General features: G+C 44.8%; 1 protein-coding gene across 2 annotated transcripts in view; it reads right to left on the bottom strand.

Moving 5' to 3' along the window:
* Positions 1–13,220, bottom strand: part of gry (trafficking protein particle complex subunit 11 gry) — a 374,318-nt gene that overhangs the window by 187,667 nt on the left and 173,431 nt on the right. For both annotated transcript variants that reach the window (XM_077655723.1, XM_077655724.1), the window contains exon 16: positions 5,491–5,626. In XM_077655723.1, the coding sequence (XP_077511849.1) occupies positions 5,491–5,626 (136 nt within the window). The remainder of the gene's footprint in view (positions 1–5,490; positions 5,627–13,220) is intronic.

Here is a 13,220-nt window from a genome sequence, read left to right as displayed (position 1 = left end):
GCAAGTGCTCTCGGCCGTGTGGTCGTGGCATTCAAGAGCGTTAACATCCGCACATTGGATGACCTAGCGGCTCTAATAGAGAGAGTTGACGAGCTCAATGTCTGTCCGGGGCTAAGAGCACTGAAAGTTACAATTACAAGCTTTCCACGCAGGTGCAAGGTACTTTCTTCTGAAGCGATGTGCAAGCCATGCCAAAAGAAAATGAAAGAGCTGAAAATGCAGATGCTTCAGAAGCTAAAAAATGGCGTCGCACAGACAGAAAAGGATAAAAAATCTTCAAAAAAAAGCACTAAGAGCCGCATCTGCAAGAGTTTCTTTCATGGCCGAGGTGGATAAACTAAAGAAGCAGCTAGCAGGCCAAGAATCTGCGGCGATTGAGGAGGCACTGACCTCACTACCACCAGTCCAGCAACTTGCATTTCGGACGTCACTGCAGCAGGTGAAAGCAAAGGGCCCTCGAGGTGTCCGATACACAAGGATGTGGGTAATGAACTGCCTCCTTCTTCGTATCGTAAGCCCAAAAGCTTACAACCTTCTGCGAAGCACGAAGCTGCTTCCCCTTCCAACGACCAGCCGCCTAAACCAAATTCTTTCTGGTGTACCTTGTGAGTATGGGTACAACGAGGTTGCGCTTGAGTCCATCAAGGCCTTTTTCAAAGATGTACGTCCTGTGGAGCGGTGCAGCACTCTTGTATTGGACGAGATCAAATTACGGGAGTCGGTCGATTTCAACAAATCAACGTTGAAGTTTGATGGATTCGTCAACTATGGAGGCCATTCAGGGGAGCAAATTGCTGCTGACCATGCCCTAGTGACCATGTTCATACCCCTTTTTCATCGGTGGGTGCAGCCAGTAGCCAGCTTTGCTACCAGAGGTGCTGCTCCAGGCTTTGAACTGGCCAAAATAGTTATGGAGTCCGTGCTCAAACTTGAAGGCTATGGTGCTACCATCATAGCGGTCGTGAGCGATGGCGCAGGAAATAACAGGTCGATGTGGTCTCACGTCGGTATATCAGGCAAGCTGTGTCAACCAATCAACAAGATCCCGCGCACCCGACACTTGAGGAGGGACGTTCTCTTCACTTCTTGTGCGACGTGCCACATATTGTCAAGTGCGTGAGAAACCATCTTTTGACCCACAAGTTTGGAAAGGTAATGCCCGTCTAACTTTTCAGAAATTTCTCGTACATGTGAACGTTGCGATGTTTCACTAACCTGAATGCTTGCTTTTTTTTGCTTTTTGTAGGCTGGTTCTGACTTGGTGAATTTCGAGCACTACAGGAAACTTCACGACATTCAAGAGAAAGAACAGCTAAAGGTCGTTCCAAGGTTGATGGCATCTCATGTGAATCCGAAGAAGCTCGAGAAGATGAACGTCCGGCTTGCAACACAGGTATGACAAGTGTGCCTTTTGCTTTGTATCATCTTTTTGCAGTTGCTATCTTGGCACGGTAGCAGCAAAGCCTTTGCCTTGAAATGTACTGTCCACTCTGATCACGGGTTTTAACTGAAACATATAGGTGATAATGAACATTGCTCTCAGCTATTCAGCAGGAGCGTCGCTGTGGGCCTGAAGTTCTACCGGGAGCAACAGAAACCTGGCTTTGAGGGTACAGAAGGCACGGAGAGCTTCACAAGGCGGATGAATGACCTCTTTGATGCATTAAATGCCAAGTGCCCAGCCGAAGGCATACGCAAGAATTCGCCACAACTCAAGGTACAAAAAGTGTTTTTACGTGCTTAGGGTGTCTACTAGTTCAAAACGACATGCTACATGCCATTTCACTTTGAAATTCAGGTGATCATCGACTTCCTCGACATGCTGAACTCAACAGGAAAGGAGAGTGTTAAGAATAACACAAAGCTGTTTGCCTCTCAAATGACGACCGAATCTCTTCGAGTGACGCTATTGTCAGTCCTCGACATCGTAACTTGGCTACATGACAAGGGCGTCAGATATGTGTTGACTGCGAAGCTCAAGCAGGACCCGTTAGAGGTAACCCTTATCGTGTTTCCTTGTTTTGAAATTACCATGTTTTGGCGACTGTGTCCAAAGACTGACCTCTTCTTTTTTGTAGCGCTTCTTTGGCGTGGTGAGAAGCTTCGGTGGTGATGAAGACCACCCTACAATCACACACTTTGGGCAAATTTTAAGGCTCCTGAGCCTTTACACACCATTAAAAATGGCACTGAAAGGCAACTGCTCCGGAGATGCTGATCCGGTTCTTGTGACTGTGGAGGAGACCCTTAGCAAAAAGAAGTTGGAGGCTTTGTCCTGAAAAGAAGATCGTCAGCGGAAGCTCGCCGCAATTATTAGCCAGATTGACCTGCAGGAGGAGGCAGACGCTGATTCCCTCCAACAGAGCGACAGCCGCCCTTTTGCATCTACAGCTGTTCTCCACTATCTTGGCGGCTACGTTGCTAAGAAGTCTGCGAAGATGACGGACTGCAGTGACTGCCATGCTACTTTGGTAGCTGCATCAGATGTTCCACCGGCAGCCATTCTCACCGAACTTAGGTCATTTGTGCCTGGCGCTCTGAAGAACCCCTCTGGAGCCCTAACTTGTATGTTGTCAGGAATTGAATGTATTATAGAGCGGCAAACAAAGTCTAACAAGGTGTTTGGTGACTTGTTCTGGACCATCCTAGGAGAGCTGTCAGAGAATACGCTCAGTCGTGTTGGGTGCCCAATGCACTTTCAGGAACTCAGTGCACGCATCATTCAGTTTTATTTAGCCACGCGCATGCATTTTTATTCTAGGTTCCTGGAGCAGCGGCGGGGATCCAGCCTTGAAGTAAAGGCAGCGAGGAAACGTGCCAAGCTGCTTTAGGTGTAAATGGCCCACGTGGGCTCAAATCATTTGGCCTAGATTATTTCCCTTATGATAAGGTTTATCTTAGTTATATACGTGGGCCATACGGTTGTTTTTTACTTCATTTTCTTTAATAAAATGTTCGTTGATTCACAACAAAGTTGTGCTGTTATTTTTGTGGGTCGCACATTTTTTCTTACAATGTGGTCTATAACTGCTCCAGATCAAAGTGATTAGGCCACAGCACAAGACTCAGAAATCGCGCCGCGACTTCTGAGCTCTGCAATTGGCCCTGATTTGGTATCGGCATAAACAAGCGAATGTGTGCTGGGAACACATTTGCTTCTGCCGCACGGGGACGCGAGACCAGCCCGTAAAGCATGAAGGATGGACCGACTAAGAGAGCTTCAGCACTGTCAGAGAATACGCTCAGTCGTGTCAGGTTATGCCTGCACTTTCAGGACCCCGGTGCACGCGTCATTCAATTTGATTTAGCGACACGCGTGCATTTTTTGCTAGGTACCTGGAACAGCGCCAGGGATCTAGTCTTCCAGTAAAAGCAACGAGGAAACGTGACAAGCACCTGTATGTGGATACCGATTTTGCCTACTATCACAAATACCACAAGGAACAACGCGAGCGAGCGTGAAACGCACACAAGCTGCTCGTCTGCACGAACGCTAGGCTACGGCGGGGCGTCTGCTGTGGAGCTGGATGGAGCGGCGCCGCCATCTGGCAGCGGGAAAGGGAGTGGAGACACCGGCAGTAAGGGCGCAGGCGGAGAGTTTGACAACTGAAGCTAGTCTAGTAACGTTGGTCCCGGCCAACACCTGTGTCTCCATGGCGTCGAACACTCGTTAATTCTGACCCAACTGAGCTCAAACTGGCTTATTAAGTCTGGCTACAGGTGGGAGGCCGTGTCGATGTATAACCGAAGCAGCAAGTTAAAATTCAAATAGGCCTATACAAGCCTGATTTGTGAGCTGCAGGGTTGCCTGTGAACCTCTGGTAAGCACACAACGGCAGGTGTGGCGCCAATTGCAGGGCACCGTCAACAAAAAACACTCCAACCGCCTAGTTTCAGTTTCTCTCTTCGAGAGTCTGTGGTGATGGCAGGCAGTGTTGAACTACATGATGCTGCATAAGTTCGAGTCAGCGTCTTGCATTGCTGCAGGTGTTCCTCCACTGAACAGTACTTCGCCTGTACCATGCAGCAGACACTTTACAGGGGCCTTTGAATGTCTACTCTTAAAGAACTATAGACGCCAAATTTTTGCTTGCACGTTTTCTTATTTCAAATGATGCATTAGAGATCAATATACTTGGGTCAATCCATGATATTCGCCTCCAACCAGCGAAAAATTTATAAGTCAATTTCTTATTGACATTGTTTGAGTTTTTTCAACCAAACGGTGGCTTTAACGTGTATGTACTTGGTTTTTAAATGACGCGAGGCATCAAAAAAAAGGCAGTATAACTGCTGATCATTGTCTGCTATCATCTTGAAGCATGCTGGTTTAAGCGTTGTAGTGAATTAAAGCTTTTTTCGTGCCTCACATCACTGAGAGGTGAACGTCAACTACACATGACCACCATTGTTTGGCTCATGAAACTGAAACAGCGTGCAAGAAGAAATTAAATTATAAATTATTCAGCGGCCGCATGCTAATACCATGCGGTGATCCATGTATTCTAATGTCTAACGCATCATCTGAAAGAAGAAAACACGCAATAAAATTAAATTAGGTGTCTAGAGTCTTTAAAGAGACAACGAAAAAAAGTTAAGTTGGCCTGTATCCACAGAACATTGCAGTCACATGGCAAAGAGTTCACAGTGAAATAGAGATTCTGTAAGCTACCAAAAGCCGAAAAAAAAATTGGAGCACACAATTAAGCTCTGCCCTAAGGGTATGATGCAATAGCACAATCGGTTAATTCCCTTATACACAGAGGGTCATTCATAGATGCCTGGGAGTCCTCCTGGCGCAGTGGTGCAGCGGTTAGGCTACGCGCCACTGCCCTGCTCCCACCGGTGGGCCTTGTGCGACCCAGCTTGCTCTTCCCGAGCGACCAATCATTAATTTGACTGTCACGGTGGGCAGTTTGCTTGCTATCCGGTGACCAGGTTGTGATGACACCGCAAGGTAACGTGACCTAGGAGGCCCACCTGCCAGAGCCATGCCCGTGAATTTTCGTTCACAACAATTACACTGACAACACCAACACCAGATTTTCTGAACGGGCCTTTAACGCTGTCACGTTAAAAAATGACTAGCCATTTTCGCATGCTGCAGACTGTGCTGATATCAAGACAGTTTTCCGAGTGTGAATCCCAGAGGCTGCGCTATGCCACCATCTCCCAAGTCCTTCTCAGTCTTGACATCGCAAGCGTAACAACAGTGTGCTGCCGGTTATAAATCTACTTTTTTTTTTTTTCGGAAAATGACCTTCCAAGGTTGGGAGCTTGATCTATAATCGGAGCCAACCTATATGCGGAGTCGCAGGGTCCAAGTACGGAATCAAAGTACGCATTTGCTCACATAATGAACCCACCCCCAACTTTCGCCATAGAGAATATAATTTTTTTTTTTCTTCCAAAGTGTGGGCTTTCCTTTGCAAGTTCCTCAGTTAAGCCCATCTGGCTCACAGCTGTTAGTATTATCAAAGTGTGACCCACTGGCCTGGATGATGTGGTCCATGTCCAAATTCTGCAGGGGCTCCCTGGGCTGGCCAGACAGCGTCTGCCTCCAGGCAGTGTCGGCAACGGCCATGCTGGATGGTGGCATGCCAGGAAAGGCCACAGGGAGGTTTCCCTGCATGGAGGAGGGGAGCCCTGCTGACAAAGCCGCATATTTGCAAAGGCCATGTGGCTTCAGCTACTTTGGAGAAACTGGGCCATTCCTAGGAGTGTGTGAGGGAACAGTAAAGATGCAAACAAGCAAACAAAATCACAAGTACACAACGGAGCCACAGATGAACACCCCTCCTGGCCAACTGTTGAAATACTCCAAAAGCATGGGTCAATGTTATTCAGATACTTTTTGTTTAGAAAAATCTGTGAATAAGTATTGGTCATCATCATCGTCAGTCTGATTAGGCTCACTAGAGCAAAGGCCTCTCCAGTAGACATTGGTACATTTGGTTTAACATCCCATATTTGGTCTAACTGACACATGGGATATGAGGGAAATGGACAACTAATTTCTACCGCCTGGGGCCCTTTAATGTGCGCTGGCATCACTCAGCACATGGGCATCTTGCATTAAGTCTCTAACAAAATTTGGCCACCATGGCTAGATTGAACCCGCATCCTGGGGCTTGGCAGCCAAGTGCCCTAACCACTGAGTCACGATGGAAATGAACTGTAGATGGACATGGAAGACAATACGCTCCGTGCAGTGCCAATAGAGGTGCCATTGAAAACGTCCCAAAAGTCCCAAGGCGGCTTTTGAAAGCATGCACAGGAACGCAATTCCAGACGCTCATTTGTTGCTATGAGGTATGGCCAATTTCCCAACTCCCGCCGATTCCACATACTGTAGCATGGCATAGAAGAGGTGCAGTGCTCCACTGCCTTCGCCCAAACTCTTGCATGACACACATGGCAACTCCAGGACTGGCAACGAAACATCAGCGCTCTCCGGCAGTGCCCCAACACAGATCCAAAGGACCTACTGTTCATGGCACAGGTCGAGCATCCTTCCTCTGTAAAGACTACGTCCATTCACCTGAAGCAGCATGGAATGCTCAGGCCACCACAGTGAGTATCTGAGGCTGGATTACTAGTAATAAGAAAAGACCCAGTAGCAGTCTCACACTCGATGGACACCTGGACTGTGGCATGAAGGAAGGAGTGAAACGGGTGGCAGAACACCGCTATGAACCAAGTGTGCGTTTCTCGTGGTGCAGAAGCGATACAAATTCTATCTCGGGGGCGGCAGCTGTGTTTTAGTGGCGGGTGAAATGCAAAAACACGCCAGTTTGTTGTGCGATGTCAGTATATGTTAAAAAACTCCAGGTCGTCAGCGTATTCCACAGCCTTCCACTACTGCGCTTCCTAGCTTCTCTGATGGCTTGGCTGAGGTGCCCACCTAAAACGTGATTGAACCCTGACAGCCACTGCTACACATAAGCCACTAACCCAGGGTGTCTACCAAGTTGATGTTTCCGAATTCCCTGACAAATCCAGGTTTTCCCCGAGTGCATTTGTAAAATTCCCAGAGTGACACAGTAGTTTGTTTTATGCGAAAACAAGCTGATACAAGCCGCCTGATGGTATTGCTCTCCAGTAAGCATGTTAAAAAATAAAAGCAAGAATTTAATCCTATTTGAATAGTAAGGAGTAGTGTTTATTTTATTTAAAAGAAAGGGGAGAGATTAGCAAAATGCATGACAAATCGAATATCTTAGAAAAAATGCTAAAACAAACTGAGAATCGAATTGAACATTTTCAAATGTGACATATTTCTATCTACTGATAGTAACCGCAATGGTGTGGAACCTGAACGTTAGCGTCACAAGTGTAATTCTATCTCGGCAAGTCTATTAAGACGAACAGCAGATTACAGAAACTTTAGTTTATAGAAGTGAAAGAGCGACAAACCTCAAAGTAACACTGGAAGGTCAACCTCAAGTTCGTGCACAACGCTTCAGTGTTGTTTCACTGCTCTGGAGAGTTTATTTTCATTTGGATGAGGGACACTTGCATCTCGGCGTCAGCCAACACTGTTTTTTCAGCTCAAGCTCTTTCACAGAAGTGGCGGTACGCTTCCTTTCCCGTTCCTTCACGAGTGCATCGGCCCTTTCTGCTCTCGTCCCATCCAGCTCCTCTTTCCACCGTGCGTTTGCCCCACAGACCATTTGGAGCATCCTCTTGGTCAGCTGACATTGGCAACTCCTCCTGCCGACATTACGGCGTCATACACGATTCGCTGGGCGACCAAAGATTGCTCCTTCCGATTTTCAACAAGGCATTCTTTGTTAATAGAAAATCCCCGCTCGACACACGCATTTCCATGCGAAAGAGACAGAATCACCTTCACAACTGCGAACAGTTCCTTGTTCGAACCACAGATGCCTGCCCAAAGGGCATCCAGCCGATGCGTGCTCCTATTGGAAATTTTCAATGCCACTTGCGTCAAGGCTAGGGGGCATACATGCTTGTAGGACCACATCGCCGGTCAGCTTCTGTTCCTGTTATCCATTGGTGCTCCATTAGAACTTCAAGTCCATCATTTAGACGCCATTCCCTGAGATCAGGAATCAGCGTGCATGCGGGATCAAGAGATGATGATCCCCTCACCAGCTTGAACCGCAACGGTGACCTCCCCGCGATCTTTTTGGCGCAGTTCTTCACAAATGTGGCGTAGTGCCATCTGAACCCTAGGATAGCCAAATCTGAAAGTTTTGGACCTTTCGGAGCGCATTCTTCGTAGCAAACCCAAGGTCAACCTTGGGCGTCACAACTATGTTCGCAGTAAGGCCCATGTCCACCTTGATTTATTTATTTATTTCTGATACTCTCATGGCCCACAGGGCATTATTGAGGGGAGTGGTACACACATTTAAATAAATTTGTTACAAAAGAAGACAACGCATACAGTGAAAAAAAAAATTAAAAAAAAAAACACCGGAACAAATACATCATTCAAAAACCCGGAAATTGAAGAGAGTTCAAAATGATACAAATACCAAGAAACGCTAAATCACACATAGGAAAGTGATGCAAACTGCACAACGCCACCATTAGTATAAATATTAACACAGCAAAACTGGGGAAAAAATATATAAGAATGCGCATGATTACGAGAAAAAAGGAAATGGAAACAAAGCTATGGTAAGCAATAATGTGTTGATAATTTCTTCTTAAATTCTTTAAAGTCATTGGGATGTGCAATATCCCGTGGTAGGTGGTTCCAGTCCAATGAAGTTTTTGGAATGAATGAATTCATGCAGGATGTTGTACGCCACTGTGGAACACCAACTTTGCATGGATGATTAGTCTAAGCGGGATGAAACATAGGTTGGCGGCGTGAGTAATGTATCTTTAAGGGTGGAATTCATGTGGTAAATTTAAAAAAACACACACAGGCATGATATTTTCCTGCGCAGTGAGAGAGGGGTTAGTGACAATGTGGTTTTCCTTTCTGTGACGCTGGACAAACAATCATAGTTACGGAAGATGAAATGTGCTGCTCTGTTCTGTACGGCTTCGAGGGCGTCGATAAGAGAGTTAGTGAAAGGGTTCTCAGTTTGTTTTAGCATTTTTTCGAAGATATTCGATTTGTCATGCATTTTGATAATCTCTCCCCTTTCTTTTAAATGAAATAAACACTACTCCTTACTATTCAAATAGGATTAAATTGTTGTTTTTAGTTTTTAGCATGCTTACTGGAGAGCAATACCATCAGGCGGCTTGTGTCAGCTTGTTTTCGCATAAAACAAACTACTGTGTCACTCTGGGAATTTTACAAATGCACTCGGGGAAAACCTGGAAACGTCAGGGAATTCGGAAACATCAACTTGGTAGACACCCTGGGTTAGTGGCTCATGTGTAGCAGACGCTGTCAGGGTTGAATCACGTTTCAGGTGGGCACCTCAGCCAAGCCATCAGAGAAGCTAGGAAGCGCAGTAGTGGAAGGCTGTGGAATACGCTGACGACCTGGAGTTTTTTAACATATACTGACATCGCACAACAAACTGGCGTGTTTTTGCATTTCACCCGCCACTAAAACACAGCTGCCGCCCCCTGCACCACGAGAAACGCACACTTGATTCATAGCGGTGTTCTGCCACCCGTTAGCATATTCTAATTTGGAGCGGACAAGCGATTTGTACAGAAGGAGTTTAACAGGAGTCGGGGCTAAGGAAGAATTTCGTTTCAGCTATCCAAGCATGCGGTTAGGGGACGTGATGATGAGTTGATATGTGCCTTCCAAGTTAGGTTTGACGTTATAATGATGCCGAGGTATTTGTAAGATGTTACCGATGTTAGCAGGGAAGAACAAATAGTGTAGGGAGCAGGGCATGGATTGACGTGACGCAAATAAACGCATTACTTTGCATTTAGTATCGTTAAGTGTCATTTTCCATTGCGAACACCAGTTAGATATAGTAGCTAAGTCTTCCTGGAGTAGTACAGTGTCAGTAGTATTTCTTATTTCCCAGTAACCTCACAGTCATCCGCAAAAAGTCGCACTGTGGATGTTACGTTGTTAGGCAAGTCATTAATATATACCAGAAAGAGCAAGGGACCGATAACAGAACCTTGTGGGACGCCAGAGGTCACAGGAACCGATGATAAGTTAATGCCGTTAGCATGCACGTACTGGAACCTGTTAGAAAAAAAGCATTCAATCCAACGTAGTACATTTTGGTCTATGTTAAGTTTACTTAGTTTGTGAAGAAGCAAGCTGCGAGAGACTTTGTAAAATGCTTTGGAAAAATTTAAATAGATACAGTCAACGTCACTGCAATGATCAAGAATGAAGTTAATATCATTTGTAAAATTTATTAGCTGTGTTTAACAAGAAAAGTGCTTTCTAAAACCATGCTGTGCACGAGTGAAAAAGGATGATGACTCAAGAAAGTTAGCTAGGAATGACAAGATGACATGTTCCATTATCTTGCAAGGAATGCTGGCTAGTGATACTTGTAGGCGCTTGTCGCCTGATTTATGGAGTGGAACCACCTTAGCCAATTTTCATTCGTCTGGGAGGTCACAAGTTTGAAGGGATTGATCAAATATTTTCGATAGTATGATGGAAAAATATACTTTAGCGTTTTTCAGGATTTTAGTGCTGATATTATCAGGACCACATGAAAAGGATAACTTTAAATGATCTATGATAATTTTAATGCCTTCAAAGTCAAAACGAATGGGATCCATTGGAAATATGATATCGGGAGTATAGTCTGGTAGTGACGCACTAAAAGGGACAGAAAATGCATTAGCAAAAGTGCAGAACAAAAACTCTTTTTCAGTCATTCGTACCACGCACATCGAATGAGTGGAACCACCTTTCTTCTTTGATGGCCACCATCACCAATCATCAATTATTCAAGAACGTTCTCGCTAACATTGTATAACAAGGATACAGTTTATATTTTGTTATCTTTATTTTCTCCTCAATGCCTTAGCTTACAATGTATATGTAGAAGTCATGTTTGTACCTTGTCTGTTTCATTAACTCCAGTTTGTTAAATTTATTTCACTTTTTTGTAACCACTCCCCTCAATAATGCCGTAGTGGCCCTGCGGGTATAATAAATAAATAAATAAATAAATTAGGAACACTAGCACTGTCACTGTTAGGGACGAGATTTGACTGAGAATCCAGGAGAGATTGAGGGCTGATCTGACCCATTAACTATGTTCCAGAATTTTTTAGTATCAGTTAAAAGAAATGATGGCAGTGTGACATTAAAGAAATGTTGTTTAGCATCTTTTAACTATTTTTTTATAAGTGCTAACCGCGGCTCTTAGCGCTGCCCAATGCTCTGATTTTCCTGACGACCTCGCCCTGACGTATAACCGCCTTTTTCTGTTCCCAAGGCGTTTTAAGGAACGAGTGAACTGTGGGGACCTATGATTAGTCATGATGATTTTACAAGGGACGTGAAATTCGATTAATTCATGCAGTTTTTTTTTAACATGCACCAACTGTCGTTAACAGACCGTTTGGCACATGCCAGGACGAAATCGTCGAGAAAAAGCTGGAGGCCATCATTAATTGAAGAAAAATTTGCATTAGCATAATTGTAAATGGTTTTCGTCTTATTTGGCGTTTTATTCGACGGTAAATTCAACGTGATGTGCAGTAAACAATGATCACTTAAGCCTGGCAAGTATTTTACACCGGAAACAAAATCTGGGGCACTTGTTAGCAAAAGTTCTACTACGTTAGAACTGGTAGCTGTCGTCCTTTTCGGCTGGGTGACCATTTGAGTTAGCGAGACGAAGGAGCAGAGGGATGAAAAACTTGCCAACTCAGAAGATCCGTCACTGTCTACTGCAGGGCTAGACCAGTTAACAGTTAATGTTCGGGAAATTGCAAAAATAAAAATAGGACGATCAGGAAACTTTGTTTGAATTATGTTCAGAATACAATTAAGGTCATTAGAAAAGCCAACGGGCGTAGATGGTGCGCGGTAGCATGCACAAAATGAAAGAGCTTTATTGTTAATTTTAACCTGTACACATTTGAACTCCAGTGTAGTATCAACATTAACTTCAAAGCATTCTAGATTGTCGGACACAGTGATTAATACACCACCGCCTCCACCAAAAGAACGGCAACAGCGAAATACACAGTAACACTTTCCCGTTGAAAATATTTCTTTATTATGCACAGTTTCTTTCAGCCAAGTTTCTGTTAGTACAATGATGCCAGCCGCTGTAGTATCGACCGTGAAAGATAAGCTATCACGATTACAAATGACCTTGCGTATAATAGTAAAAAAAACTGAGACGTTGTGAGGGGCCTGCGCAGGTCGGTGCTCATGTTCATTGAGCTATCTCGGAGATGAAGGACCAGAGTTAGTTACGACACATTTTTCGTCCTTTTCTTGAACGGAATCAGTTATGGGGCAGTAGGTATAGCATTTTTTCTTCAGAATAAGCTTGTTGAAATGAAGACTAAACCGTTCACCGGACTCAGTTTGCTTTGCGAATTCAGCAAGCTTTTCCGTGCATGCCTGGTGTCCATGGCAAAATCTTCACTAATCAAGAATTCGGACTCTTTTAGCTTGCTTTTTGCGCCCAGTACCCGTTCTTTAATTTTGTAGTGAGTGAATTTTACAATTATTGGTCGCATTTTCTCTGTTACAGCCTTACCGATCCTGTGCGCTCGTTTGATGTCCAGTTCGGCTAAGGTTAGGGACATGTTCTCTTGAACAATACCTCTTCACTTCTCCTCGGATTCTGTCCATGTTTCATTGGGTTCCTCTGGAACATTATAAAACACAATATTGTCTCTACGAGACTTATCCTCAACGGATTTTGAGTATCTCATTTTGAGCTAGTGCTCTTTCAGCATTTTCTCTCACTGAGGTCATGTCATCCCGAACTGATTGACTTCAACGGATTGTCCGCCGCCATTATTACTTCTTTCTTTATTATTCTACTCATTAGTGATCGTAGAAGGTTCTCCAAAGCTGCACCAAGAAATGGAAGCATAAGCGAACCGGTCTGGAACTGAGCCAGGAACGGCTGCAGTTCCTCCGTGATGCCAAGCATAAAGGTTAGCTTTGCAGACAGCAGAGGATCGCGAATGTCTGTTTCGACCACGCAGTAACTGGAGCTGGTCTGTCAATTGTTCCCGTTTCGACACGACTTGATGTACACTTTTAGGTATGGCAGAATCTCAATAGCTCTTGAAATTACACGAACATTTTCAAGCCACCCGGA

The sequence above is a fragment of the Amblyomma americanum genome, chromosome 2, assembly GCF_052857255.1.
Source record: "Amblyomma americanum isolate KBUSLIRL-KWMA chromosome 2, ASM5285725v1, whole genome shotgun sequence".
In the NCBI taxonomy this organism is placed as follows: domain Eukaryota; kingdom Metazoa; phylum Arthropoda; class Arachnida; order Ixodida; family Ixodidae; genus Amblyomma; species Amblyomma americanum.
Note: the sequence above shows the minus strand (reverse complement) of the source record. Positions and strands in the feature narration are given on the sequence as shown.